The 17920-nt window shown below is 48.2% G+C and overlaps 2 protein-coding genes across 2 annotated transcripts; one reads left to right on the plus strand and one right to left on the minus strand.

Moving 5' to 3' along the window:
* Positions 1-272: 272 nt before the first annotated feature.
* Positions 273-7235, minus strand: DYRK3 (dual specificity tyrosine phosphorylation regulated kinase 3). Its single transcript, XM_033080307.1, has 3 exons — positions 7144-7235; positions 6426-6541; positions 273-2792 (listed from the first exon to the last, which is right to left on the minus strand). Exons 1-3 carry the CDS (start codon positions 7181-7183, stop codon positions 1239-1241), a joined length of 1710 nt encoding a protein of 569 aa, XP_032936198.1. The 5' UTR covers positions 7184-7235; the 3' UTR covers positions 273-1238.
* A 1925-nt stretch (positions 7236-9160) lies between these two features.
* EIF2D (eukaryotic translation initiation factor 2D) lies at positions 9161-17382 on the plus strand. The gene is made up of 15 exons (XM_033080395.1): positions 9161-9272; positions 10321-10511; positions 10732-10815; positions 12735-12825; positions 13392-13499; positions 13798-14084; positions 14181-14298; positions 14762-14807; positions 14932-15035; positions 15155-15313; positions 15427-15516; positions 15619-15714; positions 15922-16042; positions 16861-17035; positions 17120-17382. Exons 1-15 carry the CDS (start codon positions 9217-9219, stop codon positions 17188-17190), a joined length of 1797 nt encoding a protein of 598 aa, XP_032936286.1. The 5' UTR covers positions 9161-9216; the 3' UTR covers positions 17191-17382.
* The last annotated feature ends 538 nt before the right edge of the window (positions 17383-17920 follow it).

A 17920-nucleotide genomic window follows, 5' to 3' on the forward strand; every position in this document is an offset into this window, starting at 1 on the left:
TAAAGGAAGAGGAAATACAAGCTCAAGGAGTTCAAGAATGAGAAGATGTAGGCACCCAAAGGCCTGAAGGAAGGCAATTAGACACAAAGCATAAAATATTTCCATTTGGATCCGCCAGTTCTTGCACCTTATCAGAATTTCCTGGTTATGTTTCCAGAGATTTTGTTGAGATTTCAGAGCACACTCCCAATTATTAATGTGTGTTTTTCCCCCCACCCTCCTTTTCCAGTCACAGCCCTGGGCCTGAAAAAGTTCTACTTGTCTGACAGGGGTGGCAGTTTGCACTTTTATTAAAAGAGCTTCATGTAATTCAATGGAATTCACTCTACACAAAGAGATAATTTTTTGCAATTACCAGAATCTCAAACATGGATATAAACCAGCTCTTGAAGTTCAACATTTTTGTTTTAGAAACACAGGAAAAACAAAGAGACACATCTGGCAGAACTGATGATGGAAATCTGAGCTCCAAAGAAACAGAGAATTCAATCATGACCTGAACAAACTGGCTCACATTTGTGAAGGACCAGGCCTGATCCCAAATTCCCCTACAAGCTTTCCATAGATTTTTAGGGGGAAATAGCAAATGTTACAGAAAGAAGTTTTATTTATATATATCCTGTGTTTCATGGCATCTCTATGCTGCTTTGAAATTTTATCATCTGATATTTCCTTTTCCAACAACAAATTCCTTTGGTATCTACATCCCATCACATTTTTTAAAATCCCAGGATAGATAAGGGAAAAGCAATGCAGAGAAATAAAACTCTTCAAACTTAAGCAATTTGCAAGGAAGTTCCTAATGCATTACTTTAATGCATTTGTGCTTTTGACAAGAGATTTAAAAACTTTTTTCCCGGAACAGAAAGAGTTTGGCTGGAGATAACTGAAAACACAAGAGTTTAAATCAAGTTCCTTTCCTGCCTTAAGCAAAAGAACCTGTTGAACCATGATAAGAAATGGTTTGATTTCTAAACCAGCATTTTTAAACAGCTCATCAGCCAAACTGTCCCTACATTCCCCAGCTGAGCTGAACCCTCAGCAGTGGAATATGCACCAGGTGTGAGTGAAACAACTGGATAAAATCAGCCCTTCCACGTGCACATTTTGGACTGATCCTCCAATATTCCAGACTGAGCCCCTGACAAAAAGTAAACCCAACCCTCTGCATTTGATGTCCTCCCTCAGCACGGACAGACAGGACACACAGGGGTGTCCTGGGCACCCAGCCCTCCCCACTAGCTGACCAGTTTGGGGAGCACAGTGCACAGAGGGATGCTGCCACTGGGCTCAGCAGCCAGACTGGCCCTCAGCTTGCTGGGGACTGCAGCCACAGGAGGCAGCTTGTTAGCAATGCCTTGGAAGGAACCTGAATAGCTGGAAATCCTCCTGCCAGAGCTTTTCTCCAGGCCGGCTGCTTTGGGCACCCGCTTGCAGATCCAGGGGTGCCGCAGGGCCTGGCTGGGAATCATTCGTGCAGAAGGGTCCCAGCTGAGGCAGTCCTTGAGGAATCCAGTGAACAGGGGGTCGTCACAGCCCTTGAGAGCTGTCACCCAGTCCTTGTTGCCCGGGGCTCCCCGCAGCTTGCCCCGGCGCGTGCGGCTCCCGCTCAGCGTCACCTTCCCGTCCGGCTGCGTCAGCACCGTGCAGTACCGCGGCTGGCCCTTGGAGTTGATGAAGTTCTTGGCTCGCTTGGATTGATCCAGAAGCTTCTGAGGTGGCATTCCAAGAAGTTCCATGATGCAGGCCAGCTGGTCTGCCTCGTCCTCTCCAGGGAAAAGAGGGTAGCCAGTCAAAAGCTCCACCAGAATGCAGCCAAAACTCCACATGTCTATGGGCATCCCATAGCGGCTGCCCAGGATCACCTCTGGCGCCCGATAAAACCGGGACTGGATGTACGTGTAGACTCTTTGGTGCTCAAAACAGCTGGACCCAAAATCTATAACCTTGATTCCACTCCTCCCTTGCTGTTTCAGGAGGATATTTTCTGGCTTCAAGTCACAGTGGATGATTTTGTTTCTATAAAGGGCATCCAGACACTGCAGGATGGAGTGAGCGAACTTCCGAACCAGCTGGAGGCTGAAACCCTGAAACTTATTCCTTTTAATCAGCTCATACAGGTTCATACTCAAGAGTTCAAAGGTCATGCAGATGTGGTTTCGGAAGGTGAAGCTCTCCAGCATGTGGATGACATTCATGCTGCCTGTTTTATCCTGCTTCTTCAGGTGCTCCAGGATCCTGATCTCCTCGGCAGCTTGCCGATGGAACCTCTTCTCATTGCGAACCATCTTTAAGGCCAGGTGTTGGTGGAGTTTGTGATCGTAGACTTTAGCAACTTGTCCAAAACTGCCCTTGCCAATGATTTTGAGCACCTCATACCTGTAAGCCAGGTGGTCGTGGGGCACGTGGATGTAGCTGCCTTGGTCGTCGTCGTAGCCGCTGTTGTTGGGGCCGCCGATCACCCCCTGCCTCTTTTTGGCAGACGGCCCCACAAAGTAAATCTCAGAGAAACTAAAGATCTCCTGCTGCTCATAAGCTGATAGCTGATGTTTGAACTGTCTGACAGCTTCCTCTGGAGCTTGGGAGATGGCTTTATGTGATTTCAAGGAGCTTCCACTGCCTCTAGCACCCAGGCTCTCCAGGGTTTTCTCTTTTGTCAGGGAAGGGAGAGATCTTTCTGCAGACTGAAGAGCACTGCTCCTTCTGTTGCCAGAGTCCTCAAATAACTGCTCCACTTTGACCTGATTTCCAGTCAGACAGTGATCCTTCATCATGAGTTTGTTGATAGAAACCTACAAGGGAAAAAGAAGTGTAGTTTATCTTTTAAAGCACAGATTAAAAATAAAATCGCTGCCAACAGAAAATCGGCAACGCGGATGAGTTTGGCATTTATTAGGAACAAATATAAACTGCTGGGTTAAATGAGATTACAAGCATAGTTATAGAAGGGTACACAAAGAGAAAGCAACTCCCAGAAACAGCACTTGTGCTTTTAAATCCAGAAAGGGAAACCCTAGCCAGCCAAAGACTCCAACAACCACAGAATACCTATGTGCAGTCTGCAAAGGGCCAGGGAACAGCTAAGTTTAGCTTCAAACGTGGGTGCAGCAGCACAACCATCAACAGATGCAACTTGCACCTGTCTGGAGCAGGGAATGGAACGTGGATGTGCAGAGAAGATTGCACAGCCAGGCTGCCCAAGGAAGACAAAGCAACACCAGCAGGTGACATATGGCTGGTGTGAGGCAGGACAGGAGGAGGACAGGGCAAGGCAAGGGAAACCATCCTTTAAAGACAATTAATTGGGGGGTTTTAATTTCAAGGAGGAAACAGCATCATATCCACACCTCCCTTTGAAATCATGGTGGAATTATAGAATATCCTGAGCTGGAAGGGACACACAAAAATCATCAAGTCCAGCTCCTGGCCCTGCACAGGACACCCCAAAATCCCTCCCAGTCCCTGAGAGCGCTGTTCTGGAGCTCTGGCAGCCCTGGGGCAGTGCCCATGCCCTGGGCAGCCTCTGGGGGAAGAACTTTTATCCAAACCAAACCTCCCAGACACAGCTCCAGCCATTCCCTTGGGTCCTGTCACTGTCACAGAGGGAAGAGAGAACAGCACAACTCTCTTAACACAGACTTGAATAACCAGGAAAAACTCCCACTCCAACTGGGCTGGGAGCAGTCTGCAAACACTCCCCCTTACCACCATGTGCTAAAATATTTACATCTGAAACAAACCCATACAAGGTGAGAAAAACACTGTGAAATTTTCCAGGCTTGTCAATTCTACTATTTAGTAAATGCTGAGCACCCCAGAGGTCAGGTCCCCACCAGCACAGCAGTTATTCCCTTTCCTGCTTGCTGAGAGGAAGCACAGAGGTGTTGTCCCATCCCAGGCAGAACTGAAGAAGCCCTGACTGAAGCAGCAACATCTGTTTTCCATTTTGTCCTTTAATCTAAAAATAAAGATCTCAGACACATGCCAAACCGAATCCCTAAAAAACCAAAATAACTACACAGGAATCAAACAAAAAATATAAATAAACCTGCAGCCCCACAGCAATAAAACCAAATTCCTTTTTAGTTACATCCAGTCCAACATCTCAGCAGGGTCAGCAAATAAGGGAAGTGAATGTTCTCGCCAAAGCCAACTACACACAGCTCATAAAAGACTCTGTTTGTTGCTGCTGCCCTGAAATGTTAATTCTTGCTCACAAGCCCCAAAAAATGGGCATTTCCCTGCACAAGTCAGTCCTTATCTATAGGGAGAGATCCTAGCAAGCTCCACTCCTGCTATCAACCCCAAAATGCAGCGCACTGGGAGGGCCACGCCTTGCCAGAGTCTGAAATAAAAACAACAGAGCCCAGCCCTGGTAACTGGGAATAAACGCCTTTTTCTTGGAGCCTGGCTGAAGCTCCGAGATAAGAATGACATTTTTTCAGAGCTGCCTCCAAGACTCTTCAGTCCAGCAGACCCAAACAGAAAGTTTACAAACAAACAGGAGATACAAACACACAACTAGGTTCACCCTTGTTGAAATATTCCCTACCCAAGAGCAGTAGCAGCTCTGCTGGTGCTGCTGTTCATAGCAAACATTTTGTACCTTTGTATCCCTAAATAAACCAGGAATTCATGATTCCATTTATCCTGGAACGATTTCTTAATGGAGGAATTATGGCTTTGGATTTCAAACCTGACTCAACGGTAGTAAGGTCTCAATTTTCATTCTTAGAGGACTCCCAAAATCAGTTGCCACATGATGGGAGACACAAATATAGCTCCATCTTCCCCTGAACTCAGAAGAGCTGCACTCAAAGTCAGATGACTCCTGGATAACACCAGCTTTCTATCAACAGCTCTCTTTTACAAATCCCAGGCTCCACAGCTTTTTGTTTTATTGCTGAAGTGCAGTGAGAAATGAGGCTGACAACACCAGTGGCACCCTGCTGAAAACTCTCCCTGACAAAACTTCATTTTCATTGACAAGGAAACAGTTATGACAATTCCTACACAAACTGGTTTGCAGGGATGTTCTGAACACTGAATTAAACACACAATGCATTCTCCAAGCAGAGAGACTTTGTGTTCTCTTGCAGGCTCAGGTGAAGGAATGAGCAGCTGCAGTAATTCCCATGTAACATTACATCATAATAAAACATTTTGTAAGAAGAAATTTAAAAATTCAGGTATTTTCCCATTAAAATTCAGCAGCATCATCTTCAGCTTCTGCTTCTTTGATACCACTGAGATTGGATTTTATTGATACATCACTGTGCAAACTGGGCATGCTTTAAATCCTTAATCTTGCCCTAAGAAGTTAACAGGTTTCAGGGAAAAAACACAGATGAAGACAAGTCAAACAAAATATTCATGGGTCTATATTTGTATTTCACTGGATAGTTCCACTCCACTGACTCGTATTCAGTTATGAACAAATGAAGTCAGCTTAAAACACTGCAGCTGAAATGTTTCCATACCCCTGCAAACAAAAAACCCCAACCCACTACTCTCCAAACCCTACTGCTCAACAAAACTCCAAATTCCTTCTGCTCCACCTCAACATTTGCAAAAAGGGGAAAAAAACCCCACACTCATGACCCTGAGTTTGCACAGACTGAATTTGTTACAACAAAATCCCACAAGGTGATGATTTTCAAATGCATCTTACTCAGGGCAATGTCTATTTTCACTTTTCAGAGAGTGAGAGGGGTTTTTTTTTAAGCTTAAGCTCCTTCCCTTCTGCCAGAACTCAACAAGAGCCAGAACACATTTAAAACCCATCTAAAGGACGGATCAGTGTACAAAAGTACAGCTCAAAACGAGCACTACTGAACCAATTAAAGGGAAAAAAAAAATCTCCCAACTCCACATCTGCAGAGGGAACAGAGATGGAAAAACCTGGCAACACCTTCAGTTCATAAGGAGCATTTTGGTAGCCAAAGAAGTGCCAGATAATGCCCAAGTTTTCAGAGCAGAAAGATACTTTTGTGAGACGTTTGGCAGCCACACAGACTCACACTGCTCCTTCTGCTGCTCCTACGAACTCACCCGGCGGAATTTTCATGAGGGGAACGAAAATGGAAACGTGCAGGAGAGGAGGCAGAGCAAAGCGTGCGTGGATTTACTTATCAGACTACAAGGTGACAAGGCAGAATGTTCAACCCTTTGGAAAGTAACTTTTTTTTTATTAAAACACAAGTTGAGGGCACTCAGACGGGATTCCTGAGGCTGCCAGGAAGTTCTGCAGCGAGCACAGCACATCATTTTCATGCTCAGGAGAAACAATAATGTTAACAAGCCACACAAAGCTGCAAAATCCCACTTTTAGAATTTATTCTCTGTAAGAAGGGATCAGATCCCCGGGTAGTTCTCACTCCCACACTGCACAACGTGAAGACACAGATGACTTTAAAAATACTCACATGAGGTCTTGAAAGGGAAGGAAGTGCTGAAGGGCTCCGTTCTTCATTTGTAGGCTCTGGGTATCTACACTCATCTATCCTCATATAGGAGTCGTACAATCCATCTCCAATCCTGGCTGGAAGGTCCCACACAAACCAGTTATTCACAACTCACTGACAGAGACAGAGCCAAAGGCTGAAATGCGGCTCCCTTTTGCACATTTTGCTCTGTAAAATCATTGATTCTCCTTCATTCATTACACGATCTTTGGAATTTAACTGTATTTTCATACCACAAGAGCGCGATGCTTCTGGGGAATCTTAATTCGAGATACTTTTAATTTAGAGGTTCTCTTTTGTTAATCAACTTCTGCACTGCAAAAAAATACATCCCTAAGAAATAACCACCATTCTCCCCGCTTTCCCTTAATCGGGATAATCCTAAATGAGCAGAAATCGAGCAAACACTTCAACACTTGATAGCACTATCCTTTAAAGCAGGTTATCCCTTAAAAATGAGATGCGGGAATTACAGCTGCAAAAACGTGGGGAAGGAAAAGGAAAAAAAAAAAAGGCGGCGTCTCTCGCTGTCGGCTGCTCAAGAACTTAAAATCGCGACGCCTATCGCGACAGAGCCAACGGACGGCCGGGACCACGCGGGGGGCTCCGACCCAAACCGCATCCCCTCCTTTCCCCCCCAGCCCCGCGGGACCCCCAACCACCTCCTCGTGCTCCTCACCCGCTGCGAGGGGCCCGTCCGGCTTCCTGCCGAGCAGCATCGTGTCGGGGGGGCCCCGGCGCGGGCCCCATGCCCGGCGGCTGCCGCTGCCCAGCGCGGCCGCTCGGCCCCGGCCCGGCCCGGCCGTTGCCCCGGGAACGGCCCCCGCCCGCCGCCCGCCCGCCCGCGCCTGCGCAGCGCTGCCGGGGCGGGCTGGGCCCGGGGCTGCGGAGCTCGCTGCGTTCGGCCGAACTCGCTCTGTGGGTGGGATGTGCCCGGTGCTCCCCTTAGTCAAACCGAACACAGGGGATGGGATCGGTATCGGGATCGGTACCGGGGCTGCGGAGCTCGCTGCGTTCGGCCGAACTCGCTCTGCGGGGTGGGATATGCCCGCTGCTCCCCTCAGTGAAGCAGAACCCGGGGGTCAGGATCGGTCCCGGGGCTGCGGAGCTCGCTGCGCTGCTCCCCTTAGCCGAACCGAATCCAGGGGTCGGGATCGGTCCCGGGGCTGCGGGGCTCCGGCGCTCGCTGCGCTGCTCCCGTCAGCCAAACCGAACCCACGAGTCGGGATCGGTCCCGGGGCTCCGGCGCTCGCTGCGCTTCTCCCTTCAGCCAAACCGGCCCCGCGGGTCGGGATCACACCCAGGTTATGGAGCTCCAGCGACCACTTCTCTGCTCCCCTTAACCAAACTCTCCCCACGGGTTGGGATCACACCCGGGTTATGGAGCTCCAGCGATCACTTCTCTGCTCCCTTCAGCCCAAATCACCCCGCGCACCGCGGAGCGCTCGGCCTGGAGAGGCGGCTCCTCACACCGAGCTGCGGATGGAACGCTCTGTAGTAACGGGGTTGCAGAGAGCAAAACGCGATTTGTGAAGGCAAAACGCTGAGTGCTGTGTGGGGGGCTCTGGGACAGCACAGGCTGCCCGACCCTGCCAGCCCCTGTGCCAGAATTGCAGTAAAAATCCAGGGCAACGTTCCACGAGCAGCCACGGGAGTTACGAGGCATCGGTGGCATTGCTCTCTAATGGGATGTAGGAGGTGTCATGAAATTAATAAAAATAAAAATCAAGTGGTGCCTGGGACTTTCTGGCTCTGCAGAACTCCCTGACAGGAGGGGGCAGCCGGGGGTGGAATTTGGGATCTCATCCCAGGGAACAGGGACGGGAGGAGAAGGAACTGCCAAGGGAAGCTCAGGTTGGACATCAGCAGGAATTTCTCCATGGAAAGAGTGGTCAGGCCTTGGAAATGCCCAGGGAAGTTTGGAGTGCCCATCCCTGGAGGAGCACTCAGTGCTGGGGACAGTTGGGCATCGGGCACAGCTTGGACTCGATGATCCTGGAGGGAATTTCCAATCTCAATATCTGATCCTGGCAAGGCTGCAATCACTCCGGTACTCCTGTAGTACTGATACCCATGCCACACTCCTCAACCTCCAGCTAGAAATGGATCAGGACACTCACAAGGAAATGTACAAATCGCAGCTGCCAGGGCACGTTAACCAGAAAACCGCCCGCAAGTTTAAACACAAAATAAACCCCACGTGTCTGAGAACTCCTCATGTGCAGGAGCCCGGGGGGCTCCGTGGGGGGCCCAAAACCCGGGTGGGGAGATCGGGACCCCCTTAAAGATTTGGGGCGAGGTCTTCAAGCCGGGGTAAAGGAATCGAAACCCCCTCAAGGAGCCGGGACGGGGGACCCGCGGTCCCTCAGAGAGCTGGGGCGGGGGTCCCCAGAGCGGGCGAGGGGGATCGAGAGCCCCTGAAGGAGCCGGGACAAAGAGATCGAGACCCGCTCAGGGAGCCGGGGCGGGGGACCCGCGGTCCCTCAGAGAGCTGGGGCGGGCGAGAGGGACCGGGACCCCCCCAAGGAGCCGGGGCGGGGGTCCCCAAGGCGGGCAAGAGGGACCGAGACCCCCCCCAAGGAGCCGGGCTGGGGGTCCCCAAGGCGGGCGAGGGCTCCGGGAGCCCTGAGGGCGGCGAGCCGAGGGTCGCGGGGGCTCGGCGCGGCCGGGCGCCGTTTCCAGCCGGACGCTTTAGGGACGCGGACGGCGCCATGGCGGCCGCCGCGGGCTGAGGGGACGGCGCGGGCCCGCCATGTTCGCCAGGGCGTTCCGCGTGAGGGCCAACACCAGCATCAAGGGCTCGGACCGGTGAGTGCCGCGCCGGGACCCGCAGGGATCCGCGCCGGGACCCGCAGGGATCCCCGCCGGGCCGGGGGGACGCGCGGGGCTCGGCCCCGGGGTCGCGGTCGCTGCCGGCGATGCCCCCGCGTGTGGCTCTTTCACCCCCTGCTTGTGATGCGCTCCCGGCCCGAGCACGGAGTGAGCGTTTCGCTGAAGGTGCTGCCGTAATTAAGCCAGATTTAATCGAAATGTTCTGCCGAGGCCTGGAGGAGCTTTCTGTGGTTATTTATAGCAGTTCAGTGCCTAACGGGGCTGTAAGTGAGCTGAAGAGGGGTTTTGGATAAGGGCATGGAGTGACAGGACTGGGGGGTTGATTTAAAGTGGAGGAGGGTAGGTTAATATTGGATATTAGGAAGGAATTGTTCCCTGTGAGGATGGGGAAGCGCTGGCACAGGGTGCCCAGAGCAGCTGTGGCTGCTCCATCCTTGGAAGTGTCCAAGACCTGGTTGTGACCAAGAATAGGACAGTGGAAGGTGTCCCTGCCATGGCAAGGCTGGGACTGGATCAGATTTAAAGTCCTTTTTAACCCAAACCATCTGTAATTCCCTAATTCTTTATATTCCTGACCTCCTGATGGTTCAGGTTCACTGGACACTGCTGTGAATGACCACAACCCCCTGTGCTGGTCACTAGGGCTTCAATTAAAACAGGGGACAGGGAAATCTGCCTGTTCCCTGTCCCCTGTCCCCTGTTTCTGCTCCTGCTGGGGGTGACAGGCTGGGCAGAGCCAGTGTGGCACTCTCAGGTTGAAATCACAGCACAAAACGGAGGCACAGGCAGCAAACAGAAGCTGAAAGCAGATGTTTAAGGAAGATAGGAGCAGGGCAAGTATATTTGGCCTTTTCCTGGTATTCTTACATCATTTGTAAACCCAGACATAAATTCTTCAAATTATATCTTATGAAAAGGTGGGAATTTCAGGAACAGCCAACCAAACAGTAACAGCAGATGAAAGAATTAGTTTGAGGGAAGGCCCTGACAACTTTGTAACACATTTGGGGTTTTATCATTGCAGGAGGAAGCTACGAAGTGAGGTGGCAGCAGCTTTTCCCACCCTGAGCACTGAACAACTGGCTGAGTTGATTCCAAACAAGGAGGAGCTCAATGTCATCAAAATCCACTCTCACAAAGGGGAGGCCATCACTGTTTACATGAACCACAGGAACCCAATTCTGTTTGAAGTTGAGAAAGTTCTGTATCCAACAGGTAGGGTTGGAGTAATCCTCCCTCTTTGCTTACCTTCCCAATTAATTATTGTGGTATTATTTTGATTTCACATTTCTTTATTATCCAGCTAAGTGTTTTGTTATCCAATTAAATTAAATCTTTGTGATTATCCAAGGAGAGTTTAATCTTAAAGATGTAAAGGAACCAGCTATAAAGTTCTTCATGATGCATTATTAAATTTTCTTCTGTTTTGGGACAGTGTACACTCTGTGGGTCTACCCAGACCTTCTCCCTGCCTTTGCAACATGGCCCCCAGTGCTACAGAAACTTGCAGGAGGAGCAGGTAAGAGAACTTTGTCCCTTTGCACTGTGAAAAAGAATTGTCTTCAGGGCTTTTTAGGTGTTTCCTCTCACAGTGGCAAAAATGTACCTGAAACAAGTAGAAGGAATGAGTTCTCAAAAATAATTTGTGGTGGAGTCCTAAGAAGGAAATAAATCAGCTGTAAAAAGAGTTTGTGACTGGAAGAAGGTCGGTGAAGCTGTTTAAATGCAGTAACTGCTCCATGTGGGAGGCTCAGGTTTGGAAATCCCTTCTCAGGGTGATGAGCAGCCCTGAACTGGGACACAGGACTGCCTGTGCCACTGCTCTGTCCCTTTTGAAAGTTCCTTTGCTGCCACCCTGTTTCCTGTCAGTGCCCAGGTGAGCAAGCTCATCCTGTGGATAAAAAGGGAATTTATTTTGGAAGCTGCAGTGCTTCAATCACTGTCTGCCAGCCTGTGGACTGTGCAGGTGAGGTTGGAGCTGAATTCCTGGGTTACTGGCTCTACCAGCTCATTATGGATCAAGACTAACAGGAAAGGAGTGTGTTTTCTGGAACCTGCTTTGGATGCAGCTCAGATTCAGGAGAATCAGCTCATTATAAACTTTAAATTGCTGAACTGCTCAAGCAGAAAAAGATGAAATTGCAGCTGCTGCAGCCCTGCTCTGTACCTGGAAGGGCTCAGGTAGGCAGGGATGTCTTTTTCCATGACACAGGTGTAAAGTGGAACTCGGCTCTCCCTGCTTTGTTTGCTTTTGGGGAATATAAAGTGCTCCAGTGTGTAGCTGTGATAGACATCAGAGCCTTGCTGACTGGAAATGACCCAGATTCTGGGGAACAAGACTTGCTAATGGGGAAGGATGTGGATGAAAGAGGCCTGTGGGTCATTCATCACCCCTGGCAACCTGGCTACCTCTGTGCAGGATGCAAAGATAAGGAGCAGCCAGGACACCATGGCCACAAAGGCTGGAGGAGAGGTAGAGCCACCTCTGAGAAAGGAGCCCTGGAGGAGATTCAGCTCCTGAGAGCAGCATGTTGGATATCTGTTCCATGAATTCCAGTACCTGGTGTCTGCCCTGGTAATTTACAGTTTAATGCTCACATTAAGGCCTTGATGGCATTTCTGTCCCCACCCATGTGGGGCTCTGGTGGCAGTTGCAGAGTTCATTCTAAAATAAATCCATCAATTTTTCTATTGCTAAAAATAGTTGTGACAATGAATAGGAGGAAGAATCTTGGCTTCTTCAGCCTCCTCATTAAAAAAGAAAAATATGAGTGAGATTCCTGCACAACCAAACCATGGAACAGCTCAGTCCAGGAGATGGACAGCAGCTGCAGTTCCCATCATTGGGGGATGACACTGCCACACCTGCAGCATGGAAAGCTCTGCTCTGCTCACATCCCAGCTGTGGGAAGCAAAAGGAAGCAGGGGCACAGTTTCTGTCCAGAATAACAAGGAGCATCCTTGAGCAGAATTCCTGAATCCTGAGCATTCCCAGCTGGCTGCAGCTGATGTGGCACATTCAGGAGGGATGGAGCAGCAGTGGCAGCTTTGAGGCAGTTCTCCCACTGTGGAAAAATCTGCTGGGACAGCCTTCCCTTGGGAAGGGGGAGAGTAAATGGGTAATTCCTGATCCTTCTCCGTGTTCCTTTCCCTTCCCGTGCCATGAATGAGGAGTGATGCTGGGAGCTGGCTGAAAAGTCTGACAGGGCTGAGCCAGCTTCACTCCTGCCGATTTTTGGGATGTGCCCAACCCCGTTATAGATTGGATCCCACACTCCACGGGGGGAAAGCGCTGCCTTAGGAGGAGAATTAGAGACTCGTGTTGTCCATGGCTTGTGCTCAGCTCGTGTTTTTGCTGAGTAACGGGAGGGAGGGGGGCGGAGGAGGCGGTGCCGGAGCGGTTCATTGAGAAATGGATGCGCCTCGTTCTTCCCGCAGACCTGATGCTGCCAGGGGTTGTGGTGCCACCTTCCGGCCTCCCTCGAGTGCAACGGGGCACGCTCTGTGCTGTCACCCTGCTGGGAAACAGGTACGGGGGATTTTCAACCCAGAACCCGTCCAGAAACTAAAAACGAACTGAAGGGTTTTGAGGAAATCAAAGCTGAAGTGTTGTTGTGTGTTTGATGTGCTGGGAACCTCAGCAGTGGAAAATACAGCAGGAAAAAAAATCTTAATTTTCTGGGTTAGGATATCTTTGAGCTGAGGTGGGAAGCTTTGTAAATCGGTTTTTTTGGAACAATTTGGACTGATGTTTTTAACAAAAGATTGTATTCTGCACAATGTGGAAATTGTGAATGAGGGAGTGCTAAAGCCATTGGTTTTCTCTCTCTGCTGGTCTCTTCTGGCAGTGCATCTGCTTCTGGTAATTTATTGAAAGCAAGAATGTGTCACTGCACAACCTTCACTTCATCCAGGCTGCACTTACCCTCAGGATTCTTTGGAAAACCTCACATACTAGAAGGATAACCAGAAAATATGTAGATGCTTGAAAAAAAAACAACCTGTAAAGAACAAGGACACTGTAAAAGAAATTCCATCTAACAGTAGCACAGCATGTCTGTGTAGTCCTGCTCCAACATTCCCTTCTTTTCCCAGAGCTCCTGTGGCAGTTGGAGTTGCCACCATGTCCACAGAGGAGATGCTGGCTGCTGGAATGAAGGGGAAGGGCTTTGCTGTGCTGCACACTCACCTGGATCACCTCTGGTGGGTACCTGCCAGACCTGGGGGAAAATGTCTCGTGTGTTTATGAAATCCAAATCTGTGCCCCACTGAGACTGATCTGTCAGGCCAACTTACTGAATTATTTGGGTACAGCTTGGATAGGAACTTGACTTAGAATTTATGGAGGAAGATGAGTTCAAAGCAAATGTTACAGTTCAGAGATTGCAGAAAAAACCCTGTGCAGGTGCCAGTGCCTTTATTCAGGGTAACATCTGTTCACTGTCCTGTGGTTCAAAGCAGCAAAAGGAAAGCTGTGCTCTGCTCTTTCTTCCTTTTGTAGGGAATATGGTGACAAATCTTCTCCTCCTACCTTAGCTCCCTTGGTAACGGATTGTGCTGCAGAGGAGAGTGCTGGAGGCGAGGAGGAGCTGCAGGGGAAGGAGCCTGGCAGCAGCTGCTGCCCTGAGCCACAGCAGCATGTGGACATCAGGGATCTGAGCCTGAAGGACAGAGACACTTGTGCAGAGCTGGGGAAGGAGGAGCTCCCTGAGAACAGAGCTGCAGAGCCAGCTGAGGATGGCAGCAAGGAGGAGCAGCAGGAGGCTGAGGACAGCAGGACCCCACAAGGTATTTTGGGATCCCAGTAAAACCAAACCATGCCCCTTAAGTTTGTTAAAGCCCACAGACAGCTCACTGCCTCCCTGTCCTTCTCTCTCCCTGCAGAGCAAATGGATGCATTGTTCAATCAGTGCTTTTTCCATGCCTTAAAATGCAAAGTGAAGAAGTCAGATCTCCCTCTGCTCACCAGCACATTTCTAGGCAGCCACATGGTCTCCTGCTGGTACGTGGGAAGGAGATGGAATTGGGATTTGCATGCTGGGATTTGGTCTTTAAAATGTGGAGATTGTGGGGAATATTTAGGAAGAAGGTTTTGAGTAAAAAATGAAATCCAGTTCTTACCTTAAGTTAAACTCACTTCTGCCATCAAGTACTTTGATCAAATACAATTCTTATATTAAATGCTTGGATTGTCCAGACCTAGATTTGGACTTTGGAGCCAACTTGACTTGGCTGACAGAGGTTTCACCACAGTTTAATCACCTCAGTGGCTGTTTGCCAGCCCACAAGAACATCAGCACTGATTTCACTCATCACATTCTGTTTATCAGCTTTTTTGGAGTAGTTCTTTCTCTGTGTGATTTGTATTCCCACTATTAAGAAACTTCCAGCACAAGTAGCAAGATTTAAGAAGAAATTAAGGGTGAGTTTATAACTAAATAACTTTTAAAATAATCTATTTATAGCCCTGCTGGAAAACAACTGGACATAAAGAAATCAAGCTATAAGAAGGTGAGATTTTGCTGTTTGTTTGCATGGTTTTGTTTGAACTAATAAGAAACAGAAATAGAAAACAAGTTTAAAACACAAGAGCAGGAGTTTAAAATGCTTGACTCCACATTTTTGCTTCCTTCAGTTCTCTAAATTCCTGCAGTCCATGCAGCAGCAGAGGATCTTACAGGTGAAGGAGCTGAGCAGAGGCGTGGAGAGCATCGTGGACGTGGACTGGAAACACCCAGAGTATGTAGAATATCCCAGACTTTAAAGGAGCTGGGGGTCTCTGAAAGAAGGGAGTGCAATCTGCTGCTTCCACCTCTGTTCCCATCCCTTTTGCTCACACCAAACAATTCTCGTGGCAGCATTAAAGCATTTGCAGTGCCTGAAGGATTTTCCTCAGCCTCTGCTGCCCAAGACAGCAAAAGTGAAGACAGAGAACAAGTGTACCATGCTCCTGAAATCATTCCACTCTATGGGGTCTCCACTAAAATGATGCCACTCTTTCAGGAATCTGGACACAAGTAAGCACAAAAAAAATGAAGAGAGAGAGCAACAAAGCTGCAGTTGCTGTTTCTCTCTTAGTGCCAGAGCCCAACACCCAAATACTTGAGTTAAAAATTCTTTTTCTCTTCAGAAAAGGCAGCATCCTCTCAAGCAGTGAGGTGAGAAATGTCATCATTAATTATGTGAAGAGTAACGAGTTGGTTGATGAGACAAACAAAAAGTGAGTACAGGTGGGAGTTTCCCTCTCCTGCTTTCACAGGAGAGGCTGAAATTGGAGAAAAGAAAAAGTGACCTGGTTTGCTCCCTCTGTGTGCTTTTGTAGCTTTGTGAAGGTGAATGCCATTCTGTGTGACTGCCTGTTGGATAAATCAGAGCAGGATGAGATCTCACACCTCAAATGGGATGAACTCTTGAGCAGGTGATCCTTCTCTCAATATCCCTTCCCAGAACTGCACAGATTTATTGCCTGCAACTCCAGCCCCGGGGTGGGAGCTGCCTGAGCTGTAATTTCCTGGAGATAAATGGGAACAAGATGAGATGTCACACCTTCAGTGGGACACCCTTGAGAGCAGCTGCTGGTTCTCAGTATCCCTCCCCAGAATGACACAGATTATTTATTGTCCAGGTGCCTTGAACGGCTGCAGCCCTTACACCAGGTGACGTTTTCTGGTCAGGAACCTGTGGTGAGGAAAGGAAACATCGAGCCCATCGACATCAGCATAGCACAGAGATCATCCAACAAGAAGGTGAACAAAGACAATTCAATGTTGGGGGATGAGCAGATGAGATCCCAGATCCTGAGGGCGGCCTTGGCAATCATCATTAAACCTCAGCAGTGACATTTCCAGCTTTATTAACCCCTCAGCAGTGACGTTTCCAATGATTTTTAACTCTTAGCAGTAATGTGTCCAGTCATTATTAAAGCTTTAGCAGTGATATTTGCAATCCTTATTAACCCTTTGCAGTGATGTTTCCAATTCATTGTTAACTAGTTAGTGACACTTCCAATCCTTATTAACCCTTAGCAATGATGTTTCCAATCATTAGTAACCATTAGCAGTGATGTTTCCAGTCATTATTAAACCCTCTGCAGAGGCATTTCCATCTTCATTAAACCTCAGCAGTGATGTTTCCAATCCTTATTAACCCTTAGCATTGATATTTCCAATAATTATTAACTCCTTAGCAGTGATGTTTCCAATCATTATTAACCCTTTAGCAGTGATGTTTCCAATCCTTATTAACCCTCAGCAGCGATGTTTCCAATCATTATTAACCAGTGATGTTTCCAATCATTTATAAACCTCAGCAGTGATGTTTCCAGTAATTATTAAACCCTCAGCAGTGATATTTCTGATCTTTATTAAAGCCTCAGCAGTGATGTTTCCAATCATTATTCCCAGTGATGTTTTCAACCCTTATTAACCCTTAGCATTGATACTTCCAATAATTACTAACTCTTCAGCAGTGATGTTTCCAATCCTTATTAACACTTTAGCAGTGATATTTCCAATCATGATTAATCTTTCAGCAGTGATGTTTCCAATCATTATTAAACCCACAGGTGACAATTATCAAGAACCTGGAGCTGTATGGCCTGGACCCACAGTGTGTGGCCAACACTCTCCAGCAGAAGGTCCAGGCCAGTGCCACCATCAGCCCAGCACCAGGAGCAAAGGACAGAGTCCAGGTCCAGATCCAAGGCAACCAAATCCATCACCTGGCCAAGATGCTGCTCGGTAAGAAGATTCTGGTTGCACCAAAACTGAGATTTTTTTTGTGTAACTCCTCCTTACCCAAGTGAGCTGTTGGCTGTGTTGCAGAAGAGTATCAGCTACCTCGGAAATACATCCAGGGCCTGGAGAAGGCTCCCAAGCTCGGCCGCAAGAAGTAGGAGCCAGATGTGCGAGGATTGCTCAGCTCTCAGTTCAGGGAGTGTTTCTGCCAGCAGATCAAGGATGGTACAGGCCCTGCTCATGCCACAATGAGTCCTGGATGTTTACAAGGTCTGGAATTCACCCAAATAATAATACTGCTCCAGGTGTTCATTTTTCATAAAAATAAAAAAGCTGAATAAACCCCTTTACATTGTCCCTTTGTGATTTTTCTTCTGGGAGTTGGTACTGAAGCACTGGGTGCTGCAGTGGGTTTTGGTTGTTCAACATTCTTGCTTTGTATCTTTGATTAAGGATATGGAATAAACCTTCACTGAAATATGAGAAAAACACACTCCAACACAATCCTGGGACAGTGCAGTGTGTTCTGCCATTGAGTAAAACCCACTCTGGTTTAGATTTTATTCTTTTAAACATTTCCAGGTACTGAAATCAGACATTTCAGCACTGAGAATTAACTGTATTAGCTGGACTTCTGTAGTCTCTATTCTTCCTATATATAAAAGCACATTTTAATGTAATGAGCTGTAATATATCACAGGTAGGAGTTCTGTCAGCCCCAGCTAAAATACTGAATTAATGGAACACTTCAGTCAGTTCTTACAGGGGTGGATGTTCTTTAGCTCTTCAACAGTAAATTAGGAAATTTAAATTCACTTCTAGGAAGGATTCCTGTATTTCCCTTTAAACTTAATCCATTGAAGTTCCATAGGAAGGCACCAGAAAAAG

Source organism: Catharus ustulatus, chromosome 25 (genome assembly GCF_009819885.2).
Source record: "Catharus ustulatus isolate bCatUst1 chromosome 25, bCatUst1.pri.v2, whole genome shotgun sequence".
Lineage (NCBI taxonomy): Eukaryota > Metazoa > Chordata > Aves > Passeriformes > Turdidae > Catharus > Catharus ustulatus.

What these genes read in the sequence shown, in the direction of transcription:
- DYRK3 (XM_033080307.1), bottom strand. Translation starts at nt 7,183, where the DNA reads ATGCTGCTCGGCAGGAAGCCGGACGGGCCCCTCGCAGCGG. An exon ending in GGACGGGCCCCTCGCAGCGG is followed by an intron (nt 6,542 to 7,143) that starts GTGAGGAGCACG and finishes GGGACCTTCCAG; the next exon opens with CCAGGATTGGAGATGGATTG. An exon ending in CTTCCCTTTCAAGACCTCAT is followed by an intron (nt 2,793 to 6,425) that starts GTGAGTATTTTT and finishes TTTCCCTTGTAG; the next exon opens with GTTTCTATCAACAAACTCAT.
- EIF2D (XM_033080395.1), top strand. Translation starts at nt 9,217, where the DNA reads ATGTTCGCCAGGGCGTTCCGCGTGAGGGCCAACACCAGCATCAAGGGC. An exon ending in ACTCACCTGGATCACCTCTG is followed by an intron (nt 13,500 to 13,797) that starts GTGGGTACCTGC and finishes TTCCTTTTGTAG; the next exon opens with GGAATATGGTGACAAATCTT. An exon ending in GTGGACTGGAAACACCCAGA is followed by an intron (nt 15,036 to 15,154) that starts GTATGTAGAATA and finishes TTCTCGTGGCAG; the next exon opens with CATTAAAGCATTTGCAGTGC.